This window comes from Moschus berezovskii, chromosome 4, assembly GCF_049115385.1.
Source record: "Moschus berezovskii isolate FMDL1 chromosome 4, NW_MosBer_1.0, whole genome shotgun sequence".
Taxonomy (NCBI): domain Eukaryota; kingdom Metazoa; phylum Chordata; class Mammalia; order Artiodactyla; family Moschidae; genus Moschus; species Moschus berezovskii.
The window spans coordinates 54,853,759-54,870,011 of record NC_142463.1 but is presented as its reverse complement, the minus strand read 5'-3'; the positions used below and the strand labels follow the sequence as shown (position 1 = coordinate 54,870,011).

At 36.0% G+C, this 16,253-nt stretch overlaps 1 protein-coding gene across 5 annotated transcripts in view; it reads left to right on the top strand.

The window, feature by feature from the left end:
* ZZZ3 (zinc finger ZZ-type containing 3) overlaps positions 1–14,841 on the top strand; it is a 121,402-nt gene extending 106,561 nt beyond the window's left edge. For all 5 annotated transcript variants that reach the window (XM_088835401.1, XM_088835402.1, XM_055403142.2 and 2 more), the window contains 7 exons: positions 494–565; positions 2,548–2,649; positions 3,554–3,649; positions 5,582–5,734; positions 9,875–10,009; positions 13,172–13,272; positions 13,562–14,841. In XM_088835401.1, the coding sequence (XP_088691527.1) occupies positions 494–565; positions 2,548–2,649; positions 3,554–3,649; positions 5,582–5,734; positions 9,875–10,009; positions 13,172–13,272; positions 13,562–13,706 (804 nt within the window). In that variant the 3' untranslated portion in view covers positions 13,707–14,841. The remainder of the gene's footprint in view (positions 1–493; positions 566–2,547; positions 2,650–3,553; positions 3,650–5,581; positions 5,735–9,874; positions 10,010–13,171; positions 13,273–13,561) is intronic.
* The last annotated feature ends 1,412 nt before the right edge of the window (positions 14,842–16,253 follow it).

Here is a 16,253-nt window from a genome sequence, read left to right as displayed (position 1 = left end):
TTCAAGCAGTCTTCACTTGAAGATATAGTAAGGACATGAACTTTGAAGTTAAGAAAAAGTTCGGTTGAAATCACAACTCCACTACTTACTAACAATGGAACTTCAGATGGTCGTTTCTATTAAAGTCTCCAAGCTGTAGTTTCCTCTTATATAAAATGTGATTAATATCACCCTATGTTGTAGAGTTGTGAGGATTATAATGAGTAGTACATGTAACATGATGAGTTTGGTGCCTGACACATAGTACAGTAGTTATTCTAAAAATAAGAGAGAGCTCTTTGTGTGCAATGGAATGTAACAAGGATTTGCTGGTTGTAACCTGGCCTTGCTGCTGTTAATTAGCTGAACCTTGATAAACGTGGGTTCAGAATGAAAAAGTAGCATTTCTTTTTCTTTAAAATGAAGTTGCTGTCATCATTCATGTATTATTTGGCCATATCAAAGAGCAGTCTTTGTGTTTTTGTCTCTGACAAAAGCCTTATTTTATATGCAGATGATAAGAGGACGCCTGTGTGATGATACCAAACCTGAAACATTTAACCAATTGTGGACTGTTGAAGAACAGGTAATAGATATTTCTCAATTGTGTAGGTTAAAAAATAAGCAGTTAAAATTAGAGTAAGTATTGTGAATAAAGTGTATATTGTATGTGTGTGTGTGTGTGCATACGTGCTGAGTCACTTCAGTTGTGTCCGACTCTTCGCAGCCCCATGGACTGTAGTCTGCCAGACTCATCTGTCCATGGGATTCTCTAGGCAAGAGTACTAGAGTAGGTTGCCATGCCCTTCTCCAGGGGATCTTCCCAACCCAGAGTTCAAAACTGTGTCTCTTATGTCTCCTGCATAGGTAGTTGGATTCTTTGCTACTAGCACCACCTGGGAAGTGTATACTGTTGTATGCAATCCCTCTTAATCATGAATTTAAAATATTTAAACTTATTTCTGTATAGCTTCTTGCATATGTAAAGAATTTTTCATTCTGAGAATATATGAATTCCATTTAGGGGATGGTTTCTAAAGAAAGAACCTGGGTTTTGGGAGGGGGCTTGAAAAAGATACTGAAACAGATGGAATAAAGTTTTTGTAATACAGCTTTATGAGACAGAAAAACCTGGAGCCAAGTAAAGCTATGCTTCAAAGTGAATTCTTACTTTTGTTTGGAGAGGAGCTGAAAAAGCAAGGTCATAGTATTCTGTTACATTTGGGCATATAGCTAGGATTGTTTGTGGGTAAGGTTTGAGATATATCTCTCATATGAGGAAGCCCCACAGCTGTAATGAGTTGATCCATTTATAAAAAACTTTGTGCTAAGTCACTTTAGTCGTGTTCGACTCTGTGCAACCCTACAGACTGTAGCCCACCAGGTTCCTCTGTCTGTGGGATTCTTCAGGCAAGAATACTGGAGTGGGTTGCCATTTCCATCGCCAGGGAATCATCTCAGCCCAGGGATCGATCCTGGGTCTCCCACACTGCAGGCAGATTCATTGCCCAAGTGCATGCATGCTCAGTTGCGTCTGACTCTTTGCAGCTCCATGGACTATAGCCCACCAGGGGATTTCCTTCTCTAGGGGATCTTCCCAACCCGGGGATCAAACCTGTATCTCTTTTGTCTCCTGCATTGGCAGGCAGGTTCCTTATCACTAGTGCCACCTAGGAAGCCTTTGCGTGTGTGCTTAGTCAGTCATGTCCGACTCTTTGCAACACCATGCACTGTTGCCTGCCAGGTTCCTCTGTCCTTGGGATTGTCCAGGTGAGAATACTGGAGCAGGCTGCCGTTTCCTTCTCCAGGGGATTTTTCCGATTCAGGGATCCAACGCTGGTCTCTTACAATGCAGGCAGATTCTTTACCATTTGAGCTACCAGGGGAGCCCACCTGTTAAAATACTCCTTTAGCCAAGCCCATGCTAAGATAGGATAAGAAGATTATTTGTAGCATACACTCCAGTCTCCAAGGCAGTTTATTGGTCTTTCAGCTCTACAGAGATAATACCAATCAATGATGCCTAAAAGCTGATCCTGTACACTGGGATAGCTGGGTGATAACATTCCTTTTATTTCAACATCCAGAATATTCTGCATCCTTAGGACTACTGGAGAATTTTGAAGATAAGTCAGAATATTAAAGTTAAATAGAGGATCACGCAAAGGAGGAAAAGATCTTTTTTAGTATTCTGTCAGAATACAAATGAATTTTTATATAGTTTTGTCAGATCCATAGTCGCTAGCCTAAACATAGTCTAGCAAGAAAATGTGGTCAGTGGAAATCACTAAAACGTGTAATATATTTCCTTTGTGAGGAGTGCTTTCTTTTTACTGAGGTGAATAGAAAAATCTTTATAAGGTCTTTCATTGGTTTAGTCTTGATTCTTATTTTCCTTGTGAAGTCTTAAATTCCTACTAGAAACTTTTTATACCATGAAGATTTCTAGTTGAGCTAACCCCTAAAGTTGGGGAGGGAGTATTGTAGTTTTTAAGATGAAAGGTGAAAGTATTTTATTTAGAAACTCAGTATTAAACTTTCTTAAATTTGGTCTTTGGTTTGGCTTAGAAAAAACTTGAACAGCTACTCCTGAAATACCCTCCTGAAGAAGTAGAATCTCGACGCTGGCAGAAGATAGCGGATGAACTGGGCAACAGGACAGCAAAACAGGTAACTGAGGAGATGGCTCCATATTGTTGGTATGTTTTTTATTTTTTAAATTATTTAAAAGACTGTTCTGGGTCTTTGCTGCTGCCTGCAGGCTTTCTCTAGTTGCAGCAAGAGGGGGTTACTTTAGCTGCAGTGTGTGAGCTTCTCATTGCAGTGGCTTTCTTGTTGGGAAGCACAGGCTGTAGCATACAGGTTCAGTAGTTGTGGTGCACAGGCTAGTTCCCCTGCAGCATGTGGAATCTTCCTGGACCAAGGATCGAACTGATGTTCCCAATATTGCCAGGTGGATTCTTTACTACTGGACCACCAGGGAAGTCCCTGTTGGTTTTCTGTTCTTTTTTTCTTAAGTGAAGGATAGTGCAGCTAAAATCAGCGGATCTGCCACTTCATATTTAGCTACACAATACTATCGTATGTGGAGTTTTAAAAAATAACATTGTTTATTGATTTTAGAAATAACTCAAGATAGTTCTGCTTTGAATCATTACAAAATACTAAAAAATAAAAATGTAATGTAGTATTTGACGAGTACAGCAGTTATGTGCTTTTGGGTTAGACTATGCTAATAGATTTGTGATAATACCTTAATTAGTATTCCCTGGTTGTCTTTCTAAAAAAATATCTGCCAGCTTTCTCCTTCACATTCCCATTGATATTAATAGATGTGTTTTTATGCTCATGCACGAATGTTCACAAGTTGAAGATGTGTTTAGCTTAGGAATCAAACAGATTCAGTTTAACAATTTTTTTGGTTTAAGTGTCTTTGGCAATTTAAAATTATTTCTAGATTTATGTAGCTATTAAGTTGTCACTATTCATTAAGGTACACGTATATATTAAAAACTATTTTGGTACTGAATGTCTTGTCATTCGTTATGTTAAAAGGATTGTCATGTTTCCTTAGGTTGCCAGCCGAGTGCAGAAGTATTTCATAAAACTAACTAAAGCTGGGATTCCAGTCCCAGGCAGAACACCAAACTTATATATATACTCCAAAAAGGTAAAAAGGAAATTGGTAAAAATAAACTTTAGATCACAGATTAAGGTCGTCAAAGTCAGAGTTGCTGTGTCAAAGTATATATGTTATTTAGAACAACATTATTTTATTTTTAAATAAACTCACCCTAAACATTTTGTTACATTGAGCGTAAGTGAACTTCAATGTTTTCTTAGGAGTATGTTAGTTTATGTGAATGAGTACTGTTTGAAAGGTATTAGATTGAATATATGTCAGAAAGGCCTTTGTGATATTAAAGTTTTTAGGATATTTGATTCTTTAATAATACAATCAATTTCTGTTTTATACCTATGCTGTATAAATCCAATTTAATCTTCACTACAATTCTTAAAAGTGTGGGTAGTATCACCTTCACTTTACTCATGGTAATATTAACAGCTAGCTTTTATTCTTACTGTTGAATGCTCTGAGCTAGGTCCTGTTTTACAACCTTTTTTATAGATGAGAAAGCTAAGTACACTCAGTAAATTGTCTAGTCACATAGCTAGCGAGTCTAGGAATCATTGATCTTCTGATTCTGCTCCTAAGCCACTTCGACCATTCTTTGCTTCTCTGTACAGTGAAAAAGCTATTGTCTCTCTCTTTTGTAGAGCACTGCATCAAATTATAGCCAGTTTTTTTGCTTTAATTGAAGGGGAAAAAAAGCACATAATTGTCCTTCTTTCATTTTGTTGGTTAATCATCCTGATACCTTCCCTCCCCAAAATTGCCGTCTTTCATACAAAGAGAAGCTAGGAGTGTATCTAATGCTGTTACCCTTCCTTATTGAAGCTAACTATTTTATGTAATTTTACATTAAGTATATTGTCTATACAACTCTATGTTTTAAAGTTTTTATTCTTTTCCAAATTTTGGAAGCTTGTTTTAATTTCTCATATTAAAATATTTTGAATTTTTCTCTCCCCAGTGTAGCATTATCTATCTTAGGTGTGTAGAGTTCATCCTATAACTTCAGAATGTTGGAACTTTAATAATCAGCATTTAACCTAATAGCTCTAATTGTCCTGATTTCTAGGTTACCTTTAGATGTGTTGTACACCTCATGTTTTCACCACTAAAACTAGATGATGATAACAGAAATACTACTAAAGAAGCCTAAATGTGTTTCCTCCTTTTGGGAATTTAACAGACATTTTGACTGTAGAGATCTGGCCCAGTCATAGTTATGATTCCTAGCCATGGTTAGAGTTTGAATTTTGAAGTGAAATAATGGTTCTCCATGTAGCTGAGGTTATTCTTCGTGGCTATGCTGTTAGTGAAGACAGGAAGCCTGCACAGTAATTCAAAGTGAGGCCATTGCTCCATATAGACCTAGTTTATAATCTTGGTTCTGCTACTTTCTAGCTGCAACACTTTGAACATAAAAGTTAACCTTCTTGTGCCTCTGTTTTTCCACCTTTAAATTAGAGGTGGTAATAACTGCTTTATAGGAGTGTTTTGAGGATTAAGTGACATTGACGAAGAGTAAGCAGTCAATCAATATTTGATACTATTTTCAAACATTCATCATGTTGGGGAAATTTTCATTTTACTTGATAGTTTTATATCTGGCTTTGGCTAACTTCATCCTCCTTGATTATCTATAAGATGACCTTAAGAGTTCAGCATGTGAATGCCAAGAGTGTGAAAAATGTTGGTGATACAAATACAAGCTTCATAGCAAGCATGTGGTCCAGGATACTTCAGGTGGATAGTCCCCCTATATTTCTAATTGTTGGTTTGGTTTTGTTTGTTTTTATTTAAGGCTTGTTGTGCTTTTAAAAATCCAGGTAACAAAACAACCACATAAAAGTATGCTGAAGGATAGAGGTGCTATCCTTTTGATTAGACAGTTTTGCAGGAAGTAGCATTTATATGTTTGATTCTTTTAACGATTGTCCACTATCCCAATTAAAAATTTGTTTTCTCACTTAGTCTTCAACAAGCAGACGACAACACCCCCTTAATAAGCATCTCTTTAAACCTTCCACTTTCATGACTTCCCATGAACCACCAGTGTATATGGATGAAGATGATGACCGATCCTGTTTTCATAGCCATATGAACACTATTGTTGAGGAGGCATCAGTAAGTTATCTATACTGTATCTATATCCTACATCTGTCTTTATATTATACAGATCAGGATGCAAAATGGGAGCACCAGGATTTCCTATTTATTCCTATTCTTCAGAGAATGTTGCTTTCTTTTCTTTTAAATTAACTAGTCAAGCTTGTTTTACATTGGGCTTTAAAAGTGTTCTTAAGAAGCTTTCAAGCTAATACAAAAATAAACCCACATGTACCCATTATACAGTTTTAATGGTTATCAATTTGTGGCAATCTTATTTTTATCTATACTTCCTACCCACCCCAACTTTCTTTCTGGGATTATTTTGGATCAAGTTCCAGACATTATGAAATGTCATTATCATGTTTATTAAAAAGTAATCCTTTATATAATCAGATACACAGTTAGTTCACATTTTCCCAGTTATAATTTGCAAAAGACCTCTTCCTGCCCTCCATACTTGTTTTGTTGAAAACCTGGGTTATTTGTCTTAGAATTTACCACGGTGTGGCTTTTGTTTGTATCTCCTTGGTGTCATGTAACCTATTCCTCTGTTCTCTGAATCTCCTATGCGTTGATAGATCTAGATAATTAATCAGATTCAGATTTGTTTTTTGTTTGTTAGGGTGGGCAGGACTGCTTCATGTATACTTTCATCAGTCTGATTGTCTTTCTTTTGACATAACAGCCATTGATTGTTGCTTTGACCCATTAACTCATTAGATGTTACAAAATAATAAAATTCTTTCTTCATTTATTTGATAGAATATTCTGTAAAGTAACCCTGCCATCAACTATTTGATTATCCTAAGGTACATATGAAAAAGGCAGCATAATTGCTTGATCATCCCCTTTATTTTCTTGTTTTTAAAATAATGAGTTTGGTCTCTAATAGCCTCCAAAATGACTCATAAGGTTTTAAAATTTTTGTATTCTTATGAGTTGTTGGACTTATATTTATGTGCATTGACATTATTGTCTTTATTAGTGTACAGGTTGGCCCATTGGTTGGTTGTAACCTATTCAAGTTGGATTTTGAGATTGTTTGACAAGATTCTAGTTGCTTTTATAGCCTTCTTACTGTCTGCTGGAACAAGGAAATTAAAGGCTCATCGTGTATATTTCCTGCTTCAGAGCTAAAATTAGTTCTGCTTTCTTTTATTGAGAAATGGTATTTGGAGGCTCTATCCCAATGAAATGAAATAAAAGTCTATGAGCTTCCTTGGTGGCTCAGTGGTAAAGAATCTGCCTGCAATGCAGGAAACTCGGGTTCAATCCCTGTGTCTGGAAGATCTCCTGGAGAAGGAAATGGCAACCCACTTCAGGATTCTCGCCTGGAAATCCCCTGGACAGAGGAACCTGGCAGGCTACAGTCCACAGGGGTCATAAAGAATTGGACATGACTTAACAACGAAGCACACACACATCCTAATCTATGATGTTACTTGCTTTTGGATTGATCATTGTACTTAATTAAGCCTGTACAGTGGACAGAACTGAGAAATGTTATATATTTATTCAAATGAAAAGATATAATAAATTCATACTTTTATTTCAAATTCAACCTAGGACATGAGAATTTTACTTACCTATATTGATCTTTAATATGTATCATTTTTCTCCCATGCTGAAAATCCCAGTTGTTAGTGATATCAACATAATGCTCACTTCTTTGTCTCACACTAGTCACAGTAGTCACAGAATTTAATACCAGCACCACCATCAACAATATGATACTGAAAGTAGGTTTTCTGGGTGGCACTTTTTTTGCCTTAGGATATATCCCACTATAGAAATAACGTCAAATCACACTTTTAAAATATTCTAGGACTAATTCCTCTTTGTGTTGTCATCCATTGGATGCTAATTTAGGTTAATTCTTTTCATTTTACTTTGCATTCATAGAGATTCCTTTTTATTGCTGTTAATAATTTTTTACTTTACTATGCTAAAATTCTTAGTAAGTAACGTGATTCTGATTCCTCACTTAAAGGACATAAAGATTGCCTTGTATCTTTCCTAATATTTTGATTGTATGTGGTAACTGGAAAAGGAGGTTTTAATGAAAAGTCAGCAGATAAAAGTAAATCTCATTTGTTCTTTTTCTAGATTAATCAAATACTGACTGTATACTGTATCAGACTACCATAAAATGTCTGTATTCTTAATTTTTTTTGCTTTTTAAATTGTCTTTTGAAAAACAGCTACTATCTGCTGTGTCTTAGGATATGACATTTATGTGTAATTCTATATTTTGTGAATATTATAATTACTCAGTTGAGAACTATTCAATGATATTTAGTACATAACAGGCTCTGAGAGAAATCAGCTTGCCTAGTTATGAACTAAAGTGTTTCAAAAATAGATGTGATTGTAATTATTTTAGAGGGACTTGATTTAGATTGAGAATTTAAGAGGAAGACCCAAGGAAGTGATATCAAGTTCGTCATTAAAGGAGGAATAAAATTTAGCTAGGTGAGGAGTGATGGTGGGATGTTTAAGAGAAAAACATTTTGAGAAAATTGGTAAAATGTAATATAGGTGGTTGAATTTGATTTAAGTTTTGTTTGATTTTGTTTATTTTTAAATGAGTACGAGTTCACACCATTCTGATTAATATAGCTATTTAAATGTATATTTATGAACCCTCTACTGTAAAATTTATAAATTTCACTTTCTCTTTTCAGAAAAGCAGAGCTAGAGAGAGAATCTGTATACTGTTTTAGCCCCCCTTAAAATTAGTCATAGTATTTCTCCTTTAAGTAACTTTAAAATGATTATAACTAGGAAATCTGTTTGTGGGTGAACATTTAAAAAAATATTTGTTTGTTTTAAGGTAACATTTTAAAAAATACTTGTTTGGTTTATAACATTGTATGTTTCATGTGTACAGCATTTTAAGTCAACTAATGTGTATTATAGTGTGCTTACCACCGAGTTTCCATCTGTCGCCATACATTTGACCCCCTCTACACATTTTTCCCACCCCTGCCACTCTTTCCCTCTGTGGGAGGGACACCAATCTGTTCTCTATACTTGAGTGTGCTTTTGGTTTTGTTTATGTATTTATTTTTTAGTATTCTGCATGAGTGAAATCATGGTATTTATCTTTCTCCAAATAAGTGACTTATTTCACTTAATTGCCCCCAAGTCCATCCTTCATGATGCAGATGGCAAGATTTTTCTTTTTTAATGACTGAAGCGTTTGGAATTTTTATTTTTAATTGTGGTAAATACCCATAACATAAAATTTACCATCTTAGCCAATTTTGAGAAATTGGGCAAATGCTATACTTTCTATAAACCTCATTTTCCTTGATACAATATAAACATGATACTAATAATATTTAACATGAGAAGCAGGAAGAATGGGAGGTACAGGGGTTGTCTGGTCCAGGATTAGAAATTGATGGAACATGGGATTAATGAATTGGAGGTGCTTTTTAGGAGGATTGTGGGAATCAGTGACCATGGGATCAGCATGAGGTAGCAAAGGAAAGAAATAGATACTGGGTGGCAGAGCACAAATAAATTGGGAGAATAGCAAGCAGTTAGTGTTTCATCTGTCAGCTTCAACTTCATATATTCGTGTAGTTTTTACTGTTCTTTATACTCAGTTCTTTATAATCATCTTTGTAACTTAAGTTCATCCATTTAAGAGAAATGTACTCTTTTGATCATTGGAGTACTGAGCAGAAGGCAGAGTAGAGATTGTTTTGCCTGTTTTAAGAAAATGTATTTACCTGAGGAAGCATTAAAATCTGTTAGATTGGCGAAAAGGAGCTTCCTGCAGATCAGGAAGAAGTAGATTATAAGGAGTCTTTCAGGTCTCCATGAACTTGTTGGGAAGGGGTTGCATTAGTCTATGGTATGGCAGAAGTGGGAGTCATGCCTTGTTCCCTGATACTTGCATTATGAAGCTGCCTACTATAGTTTAGTATTACTGTTGCATTAAGAAGCCCTCCAGAATTATTAGTCTAAAATATTACTGGTACCAGCACCGATTTCCTAGGAGCCCTAAAAGGTTGAGGGCCTCTTTAAATGTGAAAAATACCTTGTCAATAGAAAAATGTTCTTTATCAGTATTTCTCATACTAATTTGTTTTAATTGTCAAACTAACTGTTTTGTGGTTTTGTTTTTTTTTTTTTCCTCAATAGGATGAAGAAAGTATTCCTATCATGTATAGGAATTTACCTGAATATAAGGAACTATTACAGTTTAAAAAGTTAAAAAAACAAAAACTTCAGCAAATGCAAGCTGAAAGTGGATTTGTGCAGCATGTAGGATTCAAGGTAAATTCTATTTAATTTTTCTGTTCGTTTAATTTTTGAAAGGGTGATAAGAGATATTTAAGGTGGTTTTCAGAGCTTTCAACTTCACAACTTTCAAGCACACAGATAAAAGTAAGCTTAGCTCTTGTCCTATTCATTTATACAGAATAGTGTGTCACAGTTACTGGTGTCAAGAGATTTATGATTCAGTAGAAAGAAGAAGGCAATGGCAAGCCACTTCAGTACTCTTGCTTGGAAAATCCCATGGGTGGAGGAGCCTGGTAGGCTGCAGTCCGTGGGGTCACTAAGGGTTGGACACTACTGAGCGACTTCACTTTCACTTTTCACTTTCACACATTGGAGAAGGAAATGGCAACCCACTCCAGTGTTCTTGCCTGGAGAATCCCAGGGATGGGGGAGCCTGGTGGCCTTCCGTCTATGGGGGTCACACAGAGTCGGACACGACTGAAGTGACTTAGCAGCATCAGCAGCAGCAGCAGAAAGAAGAAAAATATACAGGTATACTTTGAGGTAATATATGAGATGCGATCAGGTGTGTTCCCTGCTGGCTCAGATGATAAAGAATCTGCCTTACAGTACCAGAGACTCAGGTTTGATTCCTAGGTTGGGAAGATCCCCTGGAGGAGGGAGTGCAACCTAATCCATGGGGTCGCAAAGAGCCAGACACGACTGAGTGACTAACACTTTCAGGTGCGTTCAGGGTGGTATGGCTGTAGGCAACTTTGAGGTAGTATATGAGAGGCAAAATTTTTCTCTAGCTATTCCCACATTTACCGAGATATAACTGACATAAAAATTGTATATATTTTAAAGTGTAAAAAAGTTTAAGATATAAAAAAAGTTCATCTCACATAGTTATCTTGTTTTTTTGAGACAAGAACATCTGCTCTCATAGCAAATTTCAGATATTCAATGCAATATTATTAACTATGTGTACCATACTGTAAGGGCTTCCCCAATGACTCAGTGGTAAAGAATCCCCTGCAATGCAGGAAACGCAGGTTCGATCCCTGGGTAAAGGAAGATCGTTTGGAGGAGGAAATGGCAACTCACTCCAGTGTTCTTGCCTGGAAAATTCCATGAAAAGAGAAGCCTGATGGGCTGCAGTCTATAAGGTCGCAGAGTTGGATACAGCTGAGCACGCACGTATTAGTCCCTCCATTATAATTTCACATTCCACCCTTTTCCTCTGTACACTTACCAGTTTATAATTGTACAACCCACACCAGTATTCTTGTCTAACGAACCTCATGGACAGAGGAGCCTGGTGGGCTACAGTCCATAGAGTCACAAAGAGTTGGACACAACTGAGCGCACCTCTGCACACACACAGATACATACAGATCATGCTACACGTTAGATCTGCAGAACTTACTCATAACCCAAAGTTTGTACCCGTTGACCAATGACACACATATCCTGCCTCCTGCCCCAGGCCCTACAGCCCCTGCCCACTCTCAACAACCTCCACTCTCTCTGCTTCTTTGAATTCAATTTTTTTTATTCTCCATTTAAGTGAGATCATACAGCATTTGTCTTTCTGTGTCTGACTTAATTCATTTAGCATCATGTCCTTAGGTTTTATTCATGTTGTCACAAATGGCTTTGAGAGATTTCTTTCTGTCTTATGGCTGAATAATATTCCTCTGTGTGTGTGTAGAGGAAGACAGAGAACACCATTTTCTTTATCCATCCATTCACCTATAGAGCTATTTCTTTGGTTGTTACTGTTGTTCATGGATCAGAAATTTCTTTTCCCCTTTCAGATTCAGTTATCTCTGCTGTTTTTTGTGTCTAGTAGAAATATATTTATTCATTCCACAAAATTTTGACCCTAACCCATTATATTCCAGGCACTTTGCTAAGTGCTAGGGGATTCAGCGATAAACAGACTCCCTTCCTTACTCTGTTTTCATCTCATAAGTAATTTAGAGAAGTTAAATGAGTGAAATAGTTGAGTATGACTAGAGTACATACTGGAGAGTAGTATGAGGCTATTTAGTTGCCTCGGAAATTTTGCCAGATTTTCTTCCTAAGTGTTGGAGAACATTTGAAGAAGTTTAAGCAGAGAGTAATGTGAAATTTACATTTGGGAAATATCATTCTATTTTCTTAAAGTACATAACTCTTAGGAAGGCAGTGGGTTTAGAGGGTAACTCTTAATCTCTGACTATAGTATTGTTAAAATCTTTAAATAATAATTTGTTCTTGTATGTTTTTAATGTAATTGGAAAAAAAAAAGTAGAGGGGAAAAAGATCACTCTGGCCTTAATATGGAGAGTGAAGAGGAAGAATGGCTAACCACAGAGACTGGTTGGGAGATTCTCTTGGTTAATTTAGACAGAAGATGAGAATGTCCTGAACTTGACTGATGGGTGTGGAAATAGAGGGATTAACAGGTTTGAGAACACCATAAGTGTTAGAATTGATTATACTTGGTGGGATTGGAGGAAGTAAAATTGAAGCCATGAACGACAGATTCACTGGTAGTGATTTACATAAAAATACTGATGTATGCTGTGACTGATAAATTTAAAACAAAATTCTTGTACCTCTGATCCTCTAGAGTGGCCATGAGCCAGGCTGTATTAAATGATTTTCTTCTCTTGCTCTTTCAGTGGTCCTGCTTCTCCCTTTAGAGATTTTCTTAATTGACAACTCTTTGTCTTTTCAGGAGGAAACTGTCTCTACTTCTCATAATTCTATTGCAAAACCCAGCTGTGGCTAGTTTGCCAGTGTGTCAGCCACTTTAGTTGGCCTGATGATAAGAGAAACAAAATGACATTTACTTTGATTTCTAAGTTGCACAGAACACACCTTGGCTCCCACAATGTCACAGCACTGAGAAAGAGCTAAATCTGCCTTTTCTTCTTGGTGGGCATTGGTTATTAGGAACCTTCTTGGCTTTGGAAAGGAACTGAGTAAGACAGAGAAGTTCAGAGCGGATTTTGTGTTCACTTAGATTTATGTTAGTTATGGTAACCTGTTCTAAATAGTTCTGTAACATATTTGGATAGTTTATGGTATTATGTTAGTGCTTCTCAATCACAGTCATTGTATACTGGTCTGAGATACCTTTCAAGTAAATAACTACTAGTAATCAAATGTCCAGGTTTGCAGATGATTTTAGCATAATACTTTTTCTCTCTGAATCTTTATTAGTGTGATAACTGTGGCATAGAACCTATCCAGGGTGTTCGGTGGCATTGCCAGGATTGTCCTCCGGAAATGTCTTTGGATTTCTGTGATTCTTGTTCAGACTGGTAAGTGTTTCCTTCACTGTAGGTCTTAAATTTTGACAAGAGCTTCTCAGCTACTAGTAAGTTTGATTTGTTAAACTTCTTAGAAAACCACCACATTTAATGCATTAAACTTTGCTGTTCTAGACAATTAAGAAATTTTCCTTAATCACACCACATCTCAAGTAACTTTCCATTAGAGATTTTGATTAATGGATTTAAACAGGAAGAGCCATGAGGAAATTTGAGAATATCTCCAGCAAAATGCAAGCAGTACCATGTAATGATGTGTTTGTGTGTGTTTTCATTGCAGCCTTCATGAAACAGACATTCACAAGGAAGATCACCAACTAGAACCTGTTTATCGGTCAGAGACATTCTTAGACAGAGACTACTGTGTGTCCCAGGGCACCAGTTATAATTACCTTGACCCAAACTACTTTCCAGCAAACAGATGACATGGAAGAGAACATCATACACTAGTCCTCTTCAACACATAGCAATGGTATCATTGTGAATTATGTGCACAGTTTGGAAAGATTCTCTGCTTTCCCTGAAATGACACTCACAGCATGACAGCTTCCTGAGTGTTCTCGTCAAGTCCAGCTCTGCACCGTTGTGGCTCTAGATCACTGTTCAGCAGCTGAACATTCCTGGTGAGCGAAGGGATTCCCTGGTGAAATTCTCACCACCACCTTAAAGCCTTTTAGGTGGTGATCTTAAATGGGGGAGATGGAAACGAGAGCACATATTAAAGAGAGAGTAAAATTCCAAAGGTTTCTTGGTCATAAATATGCTAATGAGAAGACAAAGTATTTATATTAAAACAGTTTAGTAGCTTTCAGTTTTGTGAAAATAGTTTCCAGCACAGAAACTGACTTCTTTAGACAAAGTTTTAACCAATGATGGTGTTTGCATCTAGGATATATACACTTTAAAAGAACTCACTGTCCCAGTGGTGGCCCCTGATGGCCTTTAGTAAATTGGAGCTGCTTAACCATATTGATGTCTAATTTCTTTTAACCAGAATGAACTGTCCTTATTACCAACAGTGAAGCACTACAGGAGGCAGCTGTGGCATTGCTTCCTTAACCAGCTCATGGTGTGTGAATGTTATAAAATTGTCACTCAGATATATTTTTAAAATGTAATGTTATATAAGATGATCATGTGATGTGTACAAACTATGGTGAAAAGTGCCAGTGGTAGTAACTGTGTAAAGTCTCTAATTCACAATATTAATTTCTTTAAAATACACAGCCTTCTGCCTCTGTATTTGGAGTTGTCAGTGCAACTCATTGAAGAAAACTGCCTAATATAAAAATCATATATATGATAATAATTTCCCTCTTTTGTAGTCTGCACAAGATCCATAAAAGATTGTATTTTTATTACTATTTAAACAAGTGATTAAATTTAGTCTGTGCAGTGAGCAAGAGTTCACATGCATTCTTTTATACTGCTGGATTTTGTTGTGCATCATTTAAAACATTTTGTATGTTTCTTCTTATCTGTGTATACAGTATGTTCTTGAATAATGTTCATTTGTCAGGAGAACTGTGAGAAATAAACTATGTGGATACTGTCTGTTTATATTATAGAATGCTTGTTGTGACTTCCTTTGGTTAGATTTTGGATTATTTTTTTTAATGAGTGTTAAAAAAAATTTTTAAGGTTTTTTTTTTTCCTTTACCTATCCTTTAAGAAGAATATGGACTATATGATGGAAAAGAGTAAACTTGAGAAACTCTGTAAAAGATGGTAATGTTTTCACTTAGTGTGTTTGCTGAAACACTAAACTAGGTTTAAAAAAAGAATGCATACCATGGTTAAAGAAAAAAGGCAATAATTAATGTCCAGATGTGAAAACTAAACTTATGCTGAAAATTTTCACTCATTCTTTTTGGTGAAAATAAGCCTCCCCGTGTGTTAAATAAGTAGTTTTTGAAAATCACTGTATTCTCTGGAAATTATTATTGACTAATGGAAAATGTAAATATTCTAAGATTAAGTATACTGACACAATTTTTAGTCGTCTGTTTTTTCCAGTTTTAAATCAAGGGGACATTATTTACCAGTCCTCTTCAATACATTGTAGTATACTGAAATTATACCCTGAATTTTTTTAATTGAGAAAAGTAATATAATTTTAACTATAGAAATATGAGAATTTTAAAAGTAATATATTGATTAAAGTATACTGATGATTTTGGTAAAATATATCACATCAGAAGAAAGGGAAATGGACTTGAGCTAAACTTTATTCCCTGAAATTATTTGCTGGGGGAATAAGAGGGGAATCAGCAGTTTGGACATTTGGCTATTAAACTGCAAGTGAATATTCCAGAAGCTCTACCTTCAGCTTATAGTAAGATAATAGGTAGCACTGATGGTAACTTCTGTAACTTCTATGTTTGTATAGGAATAATACCAATCAATTTTGAAGAACCATTCAGAAATTCAAAAATTTTGAAGAACCATTCAAAAATTCCATAAACTATCATGTATGCTTTGAAAGAGTGATAACAATTGTTATTATAAACAGAATAGAATAAATCCACTTAAATTTTTTTTTTTAAGGGCAAAAGACTTTTGAAAATTTTGAGTGACAAAGAGGATTCTTTTCTCCTTAAGCAAAGATGTGTTTATTTTGCATTTCTCAGCTCCAAGCAAATAGTCCTCATGACTTTAAAAGGGCAATAGTTAGTGGTAATGTGTATTGTTGTTTTAATTTGAAGATTGCAGGAATGGACAGGGCTGTCCTTTACAAGTAGGCCTTCTATCTCCTTCATGGAAGTGTTGGCATTGAGACAAACATAGACCTACTTGTTAAAGCATCATTTATTCAGTACTATTCAGTAGGTCAGTTGTATTTTCTGAAATATTATGCTCAAGTTATTTGCTAAGAACTGAAGGAACTTTTGTTGTTGTTCAGTCGCCCAGTCGTGTCCGACTGTTTGCGACTTCATGGACTGCAGCATGCCAGACCTCCCTGTCCCTCACCA